The sequence below is a fragment of the Convolutriloba macropyga genome, chromosome 7, assembly GCF_964194025.1.
Source record: "Convolutriloba macropyga chromosome 7, txConMacr16.3, whole genome shotgun sequence".
In the NCBI taxonomy this organism is placed as follows: Eukaryota; Metazoa; Xenacoelomorpha; order Acoela; family Convolutidae; genus Convolutriloba; species Convolutriloba macropyga.
In genome coordinates, this window is record NC_134474.1 from 9,948,103 (window position 1) to 9,966,244 (window position 18,142).

The 18,142-nt window shown below is 38.5% G+C and overlaps 2 protein-coding genes across 3 annotated transcripts in view; both read right to left on the reverse strand.

Moving 5' to 3' along the window:
- LOC142342594 (voltage-dependent calcium channel subunit alpha-2/delta-4-like) overlaps positions 1 to 18,142 on the reverse strand; it is a 433,960-nt gene that overhangs the window by 77,564 nt on the left and 338,254 nt on the right. The gene's annotated exons all lie outside the window — the stretch shown is intronic.
- Positions 1 to 18,142, reverse strand: part of LOC142342595 (uncharacterized) — a 51,007-nt gene that overhangs the window by 20,917 nt on the left and 11,948 nt on the right. The window contains exons 5-7 of one of the 2 annotated variants that reach the window (XM_075393977.1): positions 17,741 to 18,081; positions 15,352 to 15,517; positions 11,285 to 11,536 (exon numbers count right to left, since the gene is read on the reverse strand). In XM_075393977.1, the coding sequence (XP_075250092.1) occupies positions 11,285 to 11,536; positions 15,352 to 15,517; positions 17,741 to 18,081 (759 nt within the window). Of the gene's footprint in view, positions 1 to 11,272; positions 11,537 to 15,351; positions 15,518 to 17,740; positions 18,082 to 18,142 lie in introns of both variants that reach the window. The other variant, XM_075393976.1, reaches the window with a different exon arrangement.

The window sequence follows — 18,142 nt, forward strand, 5'->3', positions numbered from 1 at the left end:
TTCGCTTTCTGAGCCGTCGAGCTCATTAAGCGCGCTTTTCACCTAAATTATTTGAAATTTGAAAACCTTTCATAATTGGGAACATGCTGGTTTGCATGGGAAAACCACAAGCCGTCGGATTAAAAGCAAACTGTCATCTTGAAGGAAGTCTGACGCAAAATGCAATTTTGTTTCAAGGTCATACGGTAATAAATAAACCGGCAATAATGCAACTGTTTGTTTTCTAGATTTTTCCTTACAAAAGACATAGGTTTGAGCAAAAGTTAGCTTAAAAGATTATTGACTTTTCTCCTCTGCAACAACACAACTCCTCTGCCGATTGTTCATTGGTTCGTTCAAGAACCTTGATAACACTTCGTAACCTCTTCTCGTCCTCCAGCATCAACTCAGCTACATGGCTGTGCTTCTCACAACACTAAACAAATCGGTATAAAGGAGATATACAATGACTAATGACTTTGTTTGGCAATCAAATCACTTATGACCAGATGAACACTATAAGAGGCCAAGTTTTTCACCTCTTTTTTTCATCAAACCAAATCTTCGCAAAAATATGAAACCTATAATGCTTTTGACTATCAATAATTTCATTCTTTTTTAAAATAAGGAAAAATGATTAACATCAGTTTTCTTAAAAAATCTTGGTTCTCAGAACACTGGAAAAACTGACAGCTTGAAGAATTATCTCTGTCCAAATGCTTTTGTTTCGCAAAAACGGCTGAAAAAAGTGAATCGTTCAGCGCAAATTTAAGGAACCACCTTTTTAAATCACAATCTATACAAATTCACAAAATACAACCTTGACCACTGCAATGCTTTGTACTGTAGTTGCCTCTGTAATGGATGTCGCTGCCTGTTTGTTTGACTCTGTGTCAACAATCAACTGAGTCGCGGTGCGAGCTGCTGCACATTCAGCAGAATTTCCAGATGAGTCAAGACCGTATTCACGCCTCAATTCCGCAAGCTCTTCGCTCATATTTCCCGTTCCTTGTTTCACAATCAAGTAAGATCTCAATTTATTATCTTTATACAAAAAAGCCTGCTTGCCCACGGTTTTCATCAGTTTTGCACCAAAGTTCTACCATCCCACATTTTCGACTCGGCATCTATGATCTGTATATCATCTTTCTCTACACTCATTATCAACTATTGAAAGTTGCTTCCCATTTACAAACTCATAAAGAACCTTCATTTGGTTAAATCATTAATCAATTGACAGGATACACTTGCGAGAAAAACAATATTAAATATAACCCTCATCATTTATTTTGTCCGCAGCAGGCAAAGCACCGATAAAAGAAACACATACAATTTTTTTTTCGTCCGCAGCAGGCAAAGTACCCACTGAAAGGAACGCAAATAATATTTGTTTGAGCACCAGCAGGTAAAGCACCCGCTGAAAGAAACGCATAAATTTTATTTTGTCCGCAGCAGGCAAAGTACCCGCTGAAAAGAACGCAAAAATTATTTTATTGGGCCGCAGCAGGAAAAGCACCCGCTGAAAGAAACGCACACCATTTTTATTTTGTCCGCAGCAGGCAAAATACCCGCTGAAAAGAACGCAACTATTACTTATTGAGCCAGAGCAGACAAAGCACCCGCTGAAAGAAACGCATACGACTTTTAATTTTTCCGCAGCAGACAAAGTACCCGCTGAATAGAATCCAAATATTATTTTTTGAGCCGCAACAGGCAAAGCACCCGCTGAAAGAAACGCATACAACTTTTATTTTGTCCGCAGCAGGCAAAGTACCCGCTGAAGGGAAAGCAAATGTTTTATTGAGCCGCAGCAGGCAAAGCACCCGCTGAAAGAAACGCATAAAACTTTTATTTTGTCCGCAGCAGACAAAGTACCCGGTGAAAATAACGCATATAATTTTTTTGTTCACTGCAGGCAAAGTACCCATTGAAAAGAACGCAAATATTTTATTGAGCAGCAGCAGGCAAAGAACCCGCTGAAAGAAACACATAACTTTTATTTTGTCCGTAGCAGGCAAAACACCCGCTGAAAAGAACGCAAATATTTTATTGAGCCGCAGCAGGCAAAACACTCGCTGAAAGAAACGCATAGAACTTTTAATTTTTCCGCAGCAGACAAAGTACCCGCTGAATAGAATCCAAATATTATTTTTTGAGCCGCAACAGGCAAAGCACCCGCTGAAAGAAACGCATACAACTTTTATTTTGTCCGCAGCAGGCAAAGTACCCGCTGAAAGGAAAGCAAATATTTTATTGAGCCGCAGCAGGCAAAGCACCCGCTGATAGAAACGCATAAAACTTTTATTTTGTCCGCAGCAGACAAATTACCCGGTGAAAATAACGCATACAATTTTTTTGTTCACTGCAGGCAAAGTACCCGCTGAAAAGAACGGAAACACTTTAATGAGCCGCAGCAGGCAAAGCATCCGCTGAAAGAAACGCACACAACTTTTATTTTGTCCGCAGCAAGCAAAATACCCGCCAAAAAGAACGGAACTATTAATTTTTTGAGCCAGAGCAGGCAAAGCACCCGCTGAAAGAAACCTATACAACTTTAATTTTGTCCGCAGCATGCAAAGTACCCGCTGAAAGGAAAGCAAACATTTTATTGAGCCGCAGCAGGCAATGCACCCGCTGAAGGAAATGCATAGAATTTTTATTTTGTCCGCAGCAGACAAAGTACCCGGTGAAAGAAACGCATGCAATTGTTTTGTTCACTGCAGGCAAAGTACCCGCTTAAAAGAACGCAAACAATTTATTGAGCCGCAGCAGGCAAAGACCCACTGAAAAAAACGCAACTATTATTTTTTTGAGCCGCAACAGACAAAGCACCCGCTGAAAGAAACGCATACAACTTTTACTTTGTCCGCAGCAGGCAAAGTACCCGCTGAAAGAAACGCATAAAACGTTTATTTTGTCCGCAGCAGGCAAATTATCCGCAGAAACGAACGCAAATATTATTTTATTGAGCCGCAGCAGGCAAAGCACCCGCTGAAGGAAACTCATACAACTTTTATTTTGTCCGCAGCAGGCAAAAAACCCGCTGAAAAGAACGCAACTATTAAATTATTGAGCTGCAGCAGGCAAAGCACCCGCTGAAGGAAACTCATACAACTTTTCGTTTGTCCGCAGCAGGCAAAGTACCCGCAGCAAAGAACGCAAATAATTTTTTACTGAGGCGCAGCAGGCAAAACACCCGCTGAAAGAAACGCTTACAGCTTTTATTTTGTCCGCAGCAGGCAAAGTACCCGCTGAAAGAAACGCGTATATTTTTTTTGCAGCAGGAAACGTACCCGCTGAAAACAACGCAAACATTTTATTGAACCGCAGCAGGTAAAGCAACCGCTGAAAGAAACGCATAACTTTTATTTTGTCCGTAGCAGGCAAAACACCCGCTGAAAAGAACGGAAATATTTTATTGAGCCGCAGCAGGCAAAGCAACCGCTGAAAGAAACGCATATAACTTTTATTTTGTCCGCAGCAGGCAAAGTACCCGCTGAAAAGAGCGCAAATATTGTTTTACTGAGGCGTATCAGGCAAGGCACCCGCTGAAAGAACGCATATATTTTTCTTGAGTTGCACCAGGAAAAAAATTTAGGAAGACACTGATTTCTTACTTCTTCAACATCAAGTAAGAAAGTGAATAAATTTTTGTTCTCGAACAAGAATTATTATTTGAAAACTATCCGAAAGTTAAAAAGGAGGAAAAAGCATTGAATTATTTCAAAAATGAGTTAAAGCAATGACAATACAGTACACAATGTGATACACGAGTTACAACAGCCAGAGTACAACACATTATACATAAACCAGTGACAGAAAAGGTAGTATCAACATAAATTGTATCTTGAAAAATTAAACTAGCACAAATTGCGATCTGTCATTGCCTTGTTGATCCCTTGTGTGGGAGAGCTCGAACAGATTTGTAAAATTTCTCAGTCTCATTGAACACCTCTTCTGGATCTTGACCGGGTTCATCGTGGAAAGAAAGATTGTTGCCTCCGATTAAAAGAATACTGTTGCGATATGAAACCAGCGTATCGAGTAAGGAATAAAATTGCGCAACCCGCCCACCAGATAGAGAGAAAACGGCGCGCTTGTCAACGCACAAGAAATCAACAATACTGTTGCCCACAACAGCGGTGTGTAATTGTTTAAAGTTAGAAAAATTATTGCAGAGGAACTGCAAGTTTCCGCCAGGTGCTTCTTTAACTAAGCGAAATTGTTCCTGAGACTCTGAGAAGCGGCCTCCATCTTCTTCTTAGGTGGTGCGTCGCTAACTGATGCAAAGGAAACCCAAACTCGAGAACGATCCATTACTACTTGAAAAAGAGAAAAGATCTATCAATTGGTACCAAACGCTCGTTCCGTTACAGTTTCAAGAAGGGCGCACCGAAAGCGTTCAACAAAGTCTCAAAGAATTGGTCCGATAAAACTGCAACTCAGATGAACCGGTTATCAACATAAAACGTCTGATAAAGGAAAGAATTGTTTGGGTGACCTGTGAAAATAGTCAATAAATTAGCCGTCTTATAATACGTAGCCCACTCGTACCCACATTTTATATATACTTATATAAAATACATACACACATACATATATACCTTCACTGCACTGGTGATACTCCCTGCCGAGATTGGTTTGGTTTGGACAACTCCTGGAGCCGATAAAAGGACCTTCTTTTGAAAATTATTTAAAATTAATTATTCGAATTAATCGGAAATTAACGAACGAAAAACCAACTTTATTCCTTGGCAAGCTATAGCAAAAATTCTTTTTTTATAAATTAGGTACACATGAGATACTCCATGCCAAGTTTGATTCGATTTGAACAACTCCTTGACCCGATGAAAAATACTATAATTGAAAAATATCTATTTGAAATAATTGCAAATTTTCATATCAAAAGCCAACTCTTTTCCTAGGCAAGCTAATGAAAAAATTCTTTTGGTTGTAGACTCTAATTACACAGGGGATACCCCATACCAAGTGTAGTTCCCTCTGGTCAACTCTATGACCTAATCAAAAGACCTATTTTCCAAACTTAATTGAAATTAACTATTCGAAATAATCGCAAATTTCCGTATGAAAAATTAACTTTTTTCCAAAGGCAAGCTATACCAAAAATTCTTTTTGTTTGACATTTTAACTACACTGGTGATACTCCATGCCGAGTTTGGTTTGATTTGGACAACTCCTTGACTCGATGAAATTTCCATATTTTTGAAAATAGAATAAGCGAATAATAAGCGAAAAAGCCGATATTTCCGATTGAATACGAACTTTTTTACTATGGAAGTTAGGCTGACCATTCTTTTTGCATTACAACTAAATAGTCCCGGTAATCTGGGATATAAATTTGGTTTACTTTAAACAACTCTAAGATTCGATAAAATTTAACTTTTTTTAAAAATAAAATAATAGAAAAGTCGATATTTCCGATTGAAATACGAACTTTTTTTTCTATAGAAGTTAGGCTGACCATTTTTTATGCATTACAACTTAAATAGTACTGGTAGTCTGGTATATCAATTTGGTTCACTTTAAACAACTCTAAGATCCGATAAAATTTAACTATTTTTTAAAATATAATAATCGAAAAAGTCGATATTTCCAATTGAAATACGAACTTTTATTCTATGAAAGTTAGGCGGACCAATCTTTTTTGCATTACAACCTAAATAGTACTGGTAGCCTGGGATATCAATTTGGTTCACTTTGGACAACTCATTGACCCGACAAAAAAGACTTATTTTTCAAAATTCCTTTTTCGAGAAATTCAAAAAGTTCCGTATGAAATACTAACTTTTTTCCTAGGCAAGCTATACCAATTATTATTTTTGCATTGCCCTCTCATTACACTGGTGATACTCCATGCCGAGTTTGTTTTGATTCGGACAACTCCTTGACCCGATGAAAAAGACCTATTTTTGAAATTTGTTATTCGCTAAAATTATATTATATTCGCTATTGCTTAATTTGTCATTTGAATCTAGCAAATTGTCTGACATAATTTCCCTTATAAAAAAATATGGCAAATAATATGCGCCCACTAAGCTGGGGGGGCGCATACCGAAAAGATACAAGGAATGTTGACCACCAATGTTGCCCCCCAGCTTGGTGGTCAGATAACCTGTAGCCCCCCAATCATGGTAATTACACCATAATGGGGGGCTATAATTTCAGGGGGTATAATGGGAAAGACTTCATTTGCTACTGTTCTTAATTCTTCCAGCTTTTACTGATAAGCCCGGCGAAATCTACAGTTCTTTGATCTTTTGCTTGCCAGAGCGAATGCATAACAGCAAAGCGGTAAAAATTATCAAACTACAACATAAAATAGGTATACACAATAGAATAGCCACTGCTTGTGTAAAAGACATAGCCAGACTGTCTTCGACTCCTTGAAAGTGTGTGCTTTTGTGAAATGAGACTGTCGATTGTTTTTCTCAATTTAACTTCAGCGCCGTCGTTTGTTATTTTCTTCACTAGCCCAACATTTTTTACTAATTGTATGTTGCTATATAGCACATTACTTATATTACTTATCTCCTGGCCGGATCCCAACTACTACTACTACTACTACTACTACTACTACTACTACTACTACTACTACTACTACTACTACTACTACTACTACTACTACTACTACTACTACTACTACTACTACTACTACTACTACTACTACTACTACTACTACTACTACTACTACTACTACTACTACTACTACTACTACTACTACTACTAATACTACTACTACTACTACTACTACTACTACTACTACTACTACTACTACTACTGTTTCAACACTTTAATTCCAAATATGAAATAAAGGCACGGTTGGCAACAAATACAAACAAAACAAGAAGAGTTATTTGTTTGGTTATTCTGTGAAGTGCTGTACGACGAAATTGTTGAAGGCATTCTTTGACCCGGTTGCTGCTTTCTCCTGCAATCTGGTGAACGATACTTTGTTTCGTACACAGTCTCCTTCGATTTGACTCATCCACGTTTTCCGTTGCCCCCCAGGAGCGCATCTAGCATGGACGTATTTATCGGGCGGGTCCCAATCGAAGGCACTGCGGGCTAATCTTCCTGGTTCCATTCTCTGGATGTGTCCGTACCATTTTATCCGTTTGAGCATGATCATCGTGGATAGTTGGAGTATTCGTGATCTTGTCATAATTTCTTCGTTCGTTGCTTTCTCCAGATATGACACACGTAGAATTCTCCGAAGACAACCACAGTGGAAACTCTCCATTAATTTCGAAAGAGTCCAAGTCTCTGAGCTGTACAGCACGGCTGATAAAACGAGTGCTTTGTACAAATTGCACTTGAGGTGCACGCTGAGCTGCTTGCTCTTCCAGAGATTTTGGAAGTTAGCAAACCGTTGTCTACCTTCTGCAAGTTTGCAATTGACTTCCTGCAGGTCTCCATGCTTGAGGCTGACATATGATCCGAGATACTTGAACGCTTCTATGTTTTCAAACTCGTTTCCGAGAACATCTTGTACTTTGCAGGAAAACACGCGTGTGGCAACTGCTTTAGGTTTGCCACAGTATCTCGATTGGTGAACTTTTCGGCCATTGACTGTTTTGAACTTTCTTTCACACTTGTCACAGGTAAGGCTCGCCTCTAGTTGCTCGAACTTTGACTTGTCGACGACATTCTTTGACAAACCGGCTTTGCAGAATCTTGTTTGGTGCACTTTGCGTCCGGTAACTGTACTGAATTGCCGCTGACAATTCTGACATCTTAAAGACTCTTGGTCAGCCACCACTGACCGACTCTCATTTTCTAGCGACTCTGAATCTGCTACCGCAGATTGTTGTTGTGAAGCTACCAACGCTGGCTTAGCCTCCGCTAAGCTTTTCAATCTTAGCTTCCGGCCATCTTGTGTTTCGAACCAGCCCGCTTTCTTTTTCGTTCCCAGCAGCACCTCCGTGCTGATGGTTAGTCGTGACTGGCTAGATGTCTCTGCCAGGAGTCCTAGTTTGCCTTTATGTGTTCCAGTGAGTATCTCCACGTTCTGTTGGATACTAGGCACTGCAACAACATTTGGGCTGTCGCATTTTACGCCCATATTCTTTGTTTTGGCCACATTAATCTTCAGACCAGCGGCTTCACCAAGGGCCTCGATTCGATGTAGGTTCACCTCACTGTCTGAGACCCCCACGAGAGCAACATCATCAGCAAAATCTAAGTCAGCCACCAATCTCCCAATGTCTAATCCTCCATGCACCGAGTTAGCCAAAATGTAGTTGATGACAAGGCCGAATAGGATTGGGGATCACACATCACCCTGCCTAACGCCCGTTCTGACATCAAATAAGCGTCGTCCTTTCTCACCTTCGGCTTTGACTCGACATTTGAATCCATCATAGCTGTTTCTTATGATGTTTATCACTTTTTGCGGAAGACCATAGTGTTTCATTATCTGGTACATCTGCTCACGATCGAAAGAATCGAATGCCGCTCGAAAGTCTATGAAACAAAAGCTAATATCCAATTGAAACGCCATTGATTTCTCTATTATTTGACGCAGGGCAAAGAGTTGATCGGCGCATCCTCTGCTTTTTCTGAAGCCGCACTGCTCTTCCCTTAAGACGCGATCCACTGAATCTTTGCATCGATTGAGAATAACGGAAGCGAACACTTTGCCTGGTACTGACAATAGAGAGATCCCTCGGTGGTTCGAACACTCTGACCTCTTTCCTTTACTCTTGTATAATGGTACAATTTCTGCTACCTTCCAGTCATCGGGCAGAACTTCCGTCAACCAACACTTATCTATGATGTCCCAGAGCCACTCGACAATACCCTTGTGTGCTTTCAACATCTCACAGGAAATGTTATCGGGTCCACTTGCCTTGCCATTCTTCAACCTGCGGACAGCTTCAAGCACTTCTTCAAATCGAATTGGGCTCAGGTCAATCGACAAGCTTTCAGCTGCTTCTTCGGGATCCAATCTCGTACTGCAACTGGTTGTTGAGGGATTCAGGAGTTGACTAAAATGTTCCGTCCAGCGTTCAAGTCGTTCCTCTTTCGTCCGTAAGTTGACGCCAGTGCTTGAAACTAATTTCGTCAACTGGGGACTCCAGTTTCGGCAAATCTGCTGTGATGCCCCAAAAACCTCCTTCAAGTTGCCTCTGTCCGCAAAGCTCTGCACTTCTTGGCCTTTGCGTTCAAGCCATGCCCGTTTGTCTGCACGTAGAGCTTTTCTGACTTCCTTACAGCAGTTTGTGAACTCTAACAACGCCAACGCGCTGCTGTGTTTCTTCAATTGTAGATCAGCTCGTTTCCGGATAAGTTCCAGAGAATCTGGAGAAATCCAAGGTTTGTTCACTCGCTTGTCCGGAAGGAGGCATTTCACTGCTGCTTGGTTCAGGGCTTTTCGAAAATTGTCCCAAGACTGCTCTGTATTCTCGAAATCGCCGCTCTTATCAAGATGTAACTTGACCTCCTGCGTGAATAAGTCACGCGTTGTTTCATCTTGCAGCTTTGCAGAACTGATTCTGGGCGTGAAACATGGCTTTTTAGACAAAAGTTTCATAGAAACTTCCGCAATGACCAGTTCATGATCGGTAATTGTGGTTTTCCCTCTTCTGGTCCTCACATTCGTCAGACATCCTCTGTATCTCTCTGCAAACAGAATGTGATCCAACATCTTTTTTCGACAACTCGGATCGGGAGGGTTGTAGGTGTACTACTACTACTACTACTACTACTACTACTACTACTACTACTACTACTACTACTACTACTACTACTACTACTACTACTACTACTACTACTACTACTACTACTACTACTACTACTACTACTACTACTACTACTACTACTACTACTACTACTACTACTACTACTACTACTACTACTACTACTACTACTACTACTACTACTACTACTACTACTACTACTACTACTACTACTACTACTACTACTACTACTACTACTACTACTACTACTACTACTACTACTACTACTACTACTACTACTACTACTACTACTACTACTACTACTACTACTACTACTACTACTACTACTACTACCACTACTACTACTAATACTACTACTACTACTACTACTACTACTACTACTACTACTACTACTACTACTACTACTACTACTACTACTACTACTACTACCACTACTACTACTACTACTACTACTACTACTACTACTACTACTACTACTACTACTACTACTACTACTACTACTACTACTACTACTACTACTACTACTACTACTACTACTACTACTACTACTACTACTACTACCACCACCACCGCCGCCGCCTCCGCCGCCGCCGCTGCCGCCACCGTCACCACCACCACCACACCACCACCACCACCACCACCACCACCACCACCACCACCACCACCAGGACTACTTAACGATGATAGGACGATGACTCTATTACATAAACCAAAGCTTCCTAAATTGAAACTGGCAATTCCAATTAACCCGACGCTTCTCACAACCAATACGGATCATTTCTACAAAACCAACAAAAAACCGCCGCTTCATACAAGCAAAACTGACAAATACCGACATTTCGTACGCCATTTTTGTCGCGGTATTTCTTGGGTCGGGTCTTTTTATAAATTGAACGTTCCAAAGTCTGGATCATAAACTTTTTTGGTCATTCTGAGTCTTTTCATAAATGGAATGATCCAAAGTATCATATCGCATTTTTGTCTGTACGAGTCGTTTCATAAGCGTTTTTGAACGAGCACATAAACGCACCAAAGTTTTGAACGAGGCAAAGTCTGGATCATAGGCACTTTTGGTCTGCCTGGGTATTTTCATAAGAAAAATAGTCTGGATGGGTTTTTTCATAGATTATTTTGAGCGAGGACCTCAACCTGGGATAATTGCAATTTTGTTTTTCCGCTAATATCTTTCATCTCACCTGGAATCATAACGGTTTTGTATAGTGTAGCCCATAAATTGTCAGTTTGCAAATTTTCTCTAATCTCATAAGCTAAACGTTTGTCCACAAACAGCAACAGCCGCTTATGTATTTGAAACGAGCCCTCGTCAAGAGGTCTGGGCTCAGAATATGGCTCATCATTTCAAATTAAATTCCATACACCCAAAAATCTTTTTAAAATTTTTGGGAAAAACATTTGTGGAAAACTTTGCTGATTTGAAGCATTTTGCAGATAATGTTTCACTTCATTTCAAAATTCATTTTTTTCGTCTACTGAATTTGTTGGAACTTTGGGCACGAAAAGACTCCAACGATCTGCCTTATGCTATTATATTTTAACAAAATGAAACAGATAACGGTCTTGCCCACAGCCGCTTCCTGGTCTGAAATTTCTCCCAGGGAGGGTGTCGGTTCAATTAGAAGCGCCGGAGCCGATACCAGTTTATCGTCTCCGCTTTGCCTCTTTTTTGTGGATTTGGTTTTTGTTCCAACATTTTTCACTTTATCTCCGGCTGATCCTTGACTATCATTGGTCTGAGTTTCACCCTTTTTGTGGTTTGATTTTTTGTTTCCCCGGCCTTTGTCAGCTTTTAGACCATCCTTTTGAATCGGTGGTGATTTCTACACAGAATAGATTAATCTAACAATGGCTTTGAGTCAATCTCCGACACGAGATGAAAAAACTGATCACCTGACTAAGATGAAATGCGAACAGTTTACTCAGCAATATTAGTAATTTCAACGGAAATTCTCATTCTCATTTTTTTTCTGTAATTTTGACAAATAAACTGACCAGAAAATAGTGTACATTCCAAAACAACGTGTTGTGAATACTGATAACTCGGATTAAAACTTTTTTGATTTCAGAATCACATATGATCAGAATCACTGTCCATCTTGAGTGCACTTTTTTCTCGTATAACTACAAATTTTTTTCTGATTATGTATAAAAACATACCCGGCAGATTGCCGGAAAATAGCCGCCGTTGATTCCAATAAGCATGATTGGGATTGAAAGAACAGAAGATATTGAAAAAAAAAAGAATTTTGTACAGAAACATTTTTTTAAGTCCGATTTATTTTGATGGCATTTCGTAGTTGAACATACTTCTGTTTCTTAGAGAGAGGCTACAGGGGCTACTATCAATAACAATAAGCATTAGAGATGGTAAATAAGACTTATAGGAACGACGTTCAAATAGCGGGCATCTAAAATTGGGCTTTATGGGTTTATCCCGTTTCTATTTCTGACTTCAATTTTTATACTGACTCTGTTCATTTTGAATTGCTTTGCTGAGCAGCTGATGTTCAAATTCACTTTTAGCAGAATGAGAGAAGAGAGAAATTAGCCTAGAGAAGTCAAAAAGATTTCACGCAAAATGTTGAAAAGGCGGCAAAATGAGGTAAAGCGAAATATTTTTTTATTCGACGAAGTAAAAAAACATAGCAGGACAAGTCCTGACGTACAATTCAAAGAATTTTCATAGACTAAACAGAAAACTAGACCTAGAACGGACTATGAATGGATTGGAAAAACCATTTAGAAAAAAATCCGATCCAAAAAATCGAAAAAACAGTAAAAATCGAAGTGAAATTGCCGCATGTGAACAAAAAACCACTACCGAGAAACCGAATTTTTGTTCAAACACCGTATTCTCACTCTACTTTAAAATTAGAGCGAAAAAATTTCACGCCACAAAACCACTCGCTTTTTCGCTCCATTTCCTGTTTCGGCGTGACCAAAATCACTACTCCAATATGACTTCAAAAATCATGAAAATGTGTGAACAGATCTTAAAAAAAAGACAGCGCCCCAATACAATTCAAATTCTTTGAATTGTAAAAAAAATAGGAGCGCTATAATAGCCGGCTGAGAAGATGAGGGCGGCTATTAATCAACAGTTAATGTTGTAGCTTACCCAATTAGTCAAATGTCGACTGCATATGCGATATATTCAATTTATATGACCTCTGACTCTTTCCTAAGGAACTCTGTGACGCCCGTCATTGTTTCATGTGTCATGTGTGACCTTTAACGATTTGTAAAAAACTTTTTCAACTCCTACCAATTTGAAGATTAGACATATTTTTGGGTTTTAAAACTTTTCTATGATTAATGTATGACTTCCAGGAAATCATATTTGATCCCTGTTTCACTAATAACTAAGAAATGACCTAGGATAAATCAGAAAAATTTGTATAATAGGTGAAGGCGGGTGGTGGGCCTCAAAATGAGTGCCTGGAAGGAGTTTCAATTCTTGATCAGTACTCTAACATTGGAATACGTGTCTTGAATTGAAAAATCAGTACTGATCATGTCATCTTTCAGGGTTAAGAGCTGCGAAGACTTGAACAGGCCTTCTCACGACTTGTCGAATATAGCTCAATTCTTGGCCAAGACCTGATAATTCCTGGGTCTTGTCTTCGACAAGACCTGTTAAGTTTTTGGTCAAGTAATGACCACGAACTGGCAAATGCTAAGTTAATTCTTGTTCAAGACTCGGCAAATTTTGATTCAGTGGTCGGCCAAGACTTGAGTAGCTTTGATTTTCTTGTAATTAATAAGCGAAATGGATTTTGAGAACACTTTTTCATAATTAATGCATTTCAAAATTAATTTAAGGGAAATATTAATCTGCCTGCCCTATCTATTGCTGACTTGATCAACGTCAGATGTTCCATATATTCACGCGAAACCATTTTTTCCAATGGGCAAAAAGGAGTGGCCATGAGTGGTCTGTTTAGGCGAAGTTAAGAATTTCTTTCAATCTCTATAAAGTGGATTTTGTGAAGTGCTCGCATTTTATTATGCCTTGCTTAAATTTCGAAATTTTTGAATGCGGGCCATCGTAAGTGGCATATTTTTTTCGTTCGTTGTGAAGCAATTGAATACCTATAGGTATTTCATAGAATACCAAAAACAATTGGTTTCAAAAGTCATAACAAACATAAGATTTCTTTAAAAAAATACATAGATTATTTCGCAATTTCAAACAATTTTACAAACCACAGTGTAGAAGCAAAATCCACAGTATAAAAAAAATGATGGCCATTAAAACCATTAGCTATAATTTGAAATCATTTAATAGGTTCATTTATGCATGTTTAGTAGGCCATTGTTACCTTTTACTGCTCTGTATAAGACGAACGATAGCCAAAAGAAACACTATTACGGGCTAAAATCAAAAAATTATACTATATTCTGCGAGAACGGTGTCGCAGTCAATAAAATCACACTCTTTTCACTGAAAACATAGAAAATGTCAAATTGCTCATTTTTTAGTGCTTCGCTTTCTTCCAATTGGAATAGCCATTTTTAAACACACACATATAAACACAAACGCACCTATAATCATGCTTTCACTTATATAATTAAACAACAAGGGTGGAAGGGTGTACAAAAAATGCGCGCGAGGGGAAGTAGGAGTGTACAAAGAAATGTTACAAAGCGATAACGGTGGAAAAAAGATTTTTTTAAATCAATCCACCTTTAATTACACTTATTACACTCTCTCAATAACAATAGTGTACGAGTGTAAAAACGAATCATAGAAGCCATAACGGTGGAAAAATGAGTGTACTTTTTTATTAGTCCACTTTAACTTACACTCTAGAAATAAAAAGGGTGTAAAAGTGTAAAAATAACTGATTCTTTTCATAAGGGTTGAAAAAAGGGTGTAATCTTTTATCATTCCACCCTTAATTACACTCTTTCTAAGAGTGTAAAAAAGAGTGTAATAACAGTGTAATTTTTGAAAATTCCATTCTTACACTCTTTTCCTCCGAAAAATAAGAGCGGAAAACGGATTACACCCTAATGCCCGCTAATTAGGGGTGAAATAGGGGGTGAAACCTCCTACCGGGTAGTCTAAAATCTGTGCTCAAGACTGGACGCAAGACTTGGCAAGTCTTGGCCAGGACTTGCTTGAGACTTGTCAAGTCCTGGTCAAGACTTGCTGATGTGTGACATAATGAGAGCTCTGATATTGTACTGATCCAAGAAATCAAATTCCACCGAATCAGTACTGATTAAGAGTTGACGTTTCATCGACAAAATTTTATATTATTTCGTGTTTTCACTCTCGTGTTTTTGTCATCTCAAATTCATAAATGTTATTTTTAAATCGACAATTTTAAATACTTTTCGCTCCTTGAGAAATCAGTTCCGGTGATAGAAGCAAAACTGTTCTCGGTCTGTCCATTAAGTCACATAAAATTTTTAGTCTATTTGGTGGGGAACAATTTAGAGGAAAACATCAGAGACTATATTCGGAGCAAGAATTCAAGCTGAAAATTCTCTTTTGTGGCACAGAACATGAAACATGCTTGACAAAAAGATGTGAAACGCGGAGAAAAACTCTGAAGAAAATAAGAAAACATTTGAGGCACTAATTTATCCTTACTACTAACTAAGTTCAACTGTTGAGTTCACTAACAGATTTTGGGATTTTTCCGAAGAAAAGAGCTTCGTTCATCATCTGTATAGCTTGTATCGACTGAAAAGAGTTGAAGTCAATTAGAGAACGAGATCTCTTCTCCTTCCTTTGCTCCTTGATAGTTTCCAATCCTTGGAGGCTCTCAGTGGTGTCAATTCTTCCGAAACTATAAGGAAAAACAAAGACATTTTCCATTTGTGCTCCCCCCAGTACGTTATAAGGCCCCAGTTACAACGCACGTACCATTGAGTCAGTAAAAACATGGTACGTCCGTGGGGGGGGGGGTGGGGGGAGGGTGTTGAAAATAAAACGTAAGGAATTGGCGGATGTTCAGTTTATAACGTAAGGGATCATCGGTATGTTCGGTTTTAAATGAAAGAAATCTTCTCTATTTTCAGTTTCGTAGAATCGGAGAGATCACTTTCTTAGATTAGGTATGTTCGATTCGGTATATTCAGTTTTCAGACTAAGGAAATTGTTCGGTCTCTGAATTTCGATATCTTCGATTAGGTCGATTCGGTATGTTCGGTTTTGAAGATAAGAAATTGTCGGTATGTAACTGTCGGTATCTTCGGTCTCTCCGGAACTAGCATATCCGATTCCTTAGATTCGATATATTCCGTTTTCAGCGCAGTAAATCATCGATATGAGATATGATTTTTTTTAAAAAAAATCACTATTTTAAATATGAAATATGAAAATTCACTGGCAAAAAAAAGTTAATAACCAAGCTTAACTAAGAGTAACTTTGCACAAAAACGTATCAGTCAATTCAAAGACAAAAATCACAAGAAAAAGATCATCATAGCTATCAAAACAAAATCGCATCATCAACAAAATCGCGTAAAATTGCATCATCAATTGCAAACATAGCCGACAGAAGCCGAAAAATAGCCGCGACAGACGCTTGTGGCCTTCCATGAATTTAAACAAATAAAGAAATAAGATAGGCAGTTTGACCACCAGTCCTTCAACAGACCACTTTATTTTTTGGTTAGATTGGAACTGTCATTTTTACGAGACACATAAGCTCTATAAGGAAAAAGCCCTACGGCAGCTTTTTCAAAATTAATATTCGAAATCAAAAACTCAAGACTCTAATACTGAAGAATTAGGACGTGTACGTTTGGTACTACTTAGATGCACACTTATTGAGTTTTAACTAGGAAATGTTCAAAAATTTTAAAGTTGATTAAGCGAGTTCAGAAGTCATTCTTTTGGGTGAGGTAAGTCACGCAATTGACCTAAAAGCACAACAAATCACGTCACGCACACAAATTTTAACTGCAAAGAGGTAGAAATCCCTGCAATTGAAAAAATCAATCTCAAGAAGTCAGGTCGGAGAAATCATCGATGGGGACGACGAATTTAAAAAAGACACGATGTCTCCTATATTAGCTGCTATAGCTTCGCGGCTATTAAACACACAATCGTAAAAAAAGTATACGGAAACAAGCTATAATTCTTAACTATAGTAATTATTTCAGTAACTCCTAAAAGAAGATTAAGACAGCCTCTAGCGTAAAGCAAAAAAATAACATGAAAATTTTGCCAAAACCGAACTAGGCCAAATGTGTTGGAGAATATGAACACATTGCAGAAATATTCATCATTTTAATAAAGTAATCGTCATACGCTTGAAATTTTACAATTAAATTAAAAACTCCTCAATTCCAAAAGTAGTATATCTCTTTATTTACATCTGGAATTCCAGAAAAGCTACATAACCATCCTCCTGATTAAAAATTTGGTAAAAAATAAAAATTGAATGATCAAAACTTTAAAAGTTATGCGAAATGTCAAAATAACGTCAAAATTTAGCAAGACCGAAGCATTCAATTCAATTGTTTATGGTTGCCGTATACAAAAGTGGTTGCCGTCTGCAATGATTACCAAAAAAATGTTTAAATACTATGATAAAAATTGCAAAAAATCCAAAAAATTAAATAAAAAATTGAAAAACTGTGGGTCGATTCTGAATTTGAACTGTTTTTTAAGGCTCCCAGAAGCACTGTACTATCTGAATTCCAGATTGCATATTGATGAAGCCTTGCTCATAAAAAATTCTACAAAAAGCAAACAAAGCAAAGAAAGATGGAGCCAGATGGCCAAAAAAAGCAGCAGAAAACGGCTATCTAAATGAACATCTCTTACAAACCGTGTGGAATTTCGAGATGTCAATTATTCCGCGCATCGAGTGAACAAAAATTTTTTCTCACTCAAAAAAATATAGTTCACTTGACAGCCTTACTCTCTCGCTTTCAGCTCAAAGCGCCGCCTGACCAAGTGATACTTTGCTTCGGGTTAAAAAAATATCTAGATTGTACAGTTTTACTGCACAGCGTTCATATTCTATGGTCAAAATTTAGCCCGGCTAACATTGACTCACATTGTTTGTGATTCCGAGAGGGACAGTCGGCGATCAGGTTGCTTGCGTTGGTTTTTAACTCCACTAAGATGTTGCATCGCATCTGGGCTTAATTCAACCGAGTCAACAGTCCTCACTGCTTCCAAAGAGTTCTTCCTCTTCCCTCGATGTCCGCCTGTCTTTGCAAGAATGGGTTCTGGTGTGACCACGAAATTCGTTTTCCTATTCGACATTGAACTTCTTTTTCCATATATCGCCTCAACATTTTTCTGAGATGCGTCGGCTTTCTGGGTCGACTGCTTGACTGGACCTTTGGAGATGTTCGGATTTTTATTCACGGCGCTGGTGTTGAGTTGTTGAAACTGCTCAGTGAAAGCAAATTTTGATTATTTTCAAAAGATCTTGACAAGAAGATTATTGACG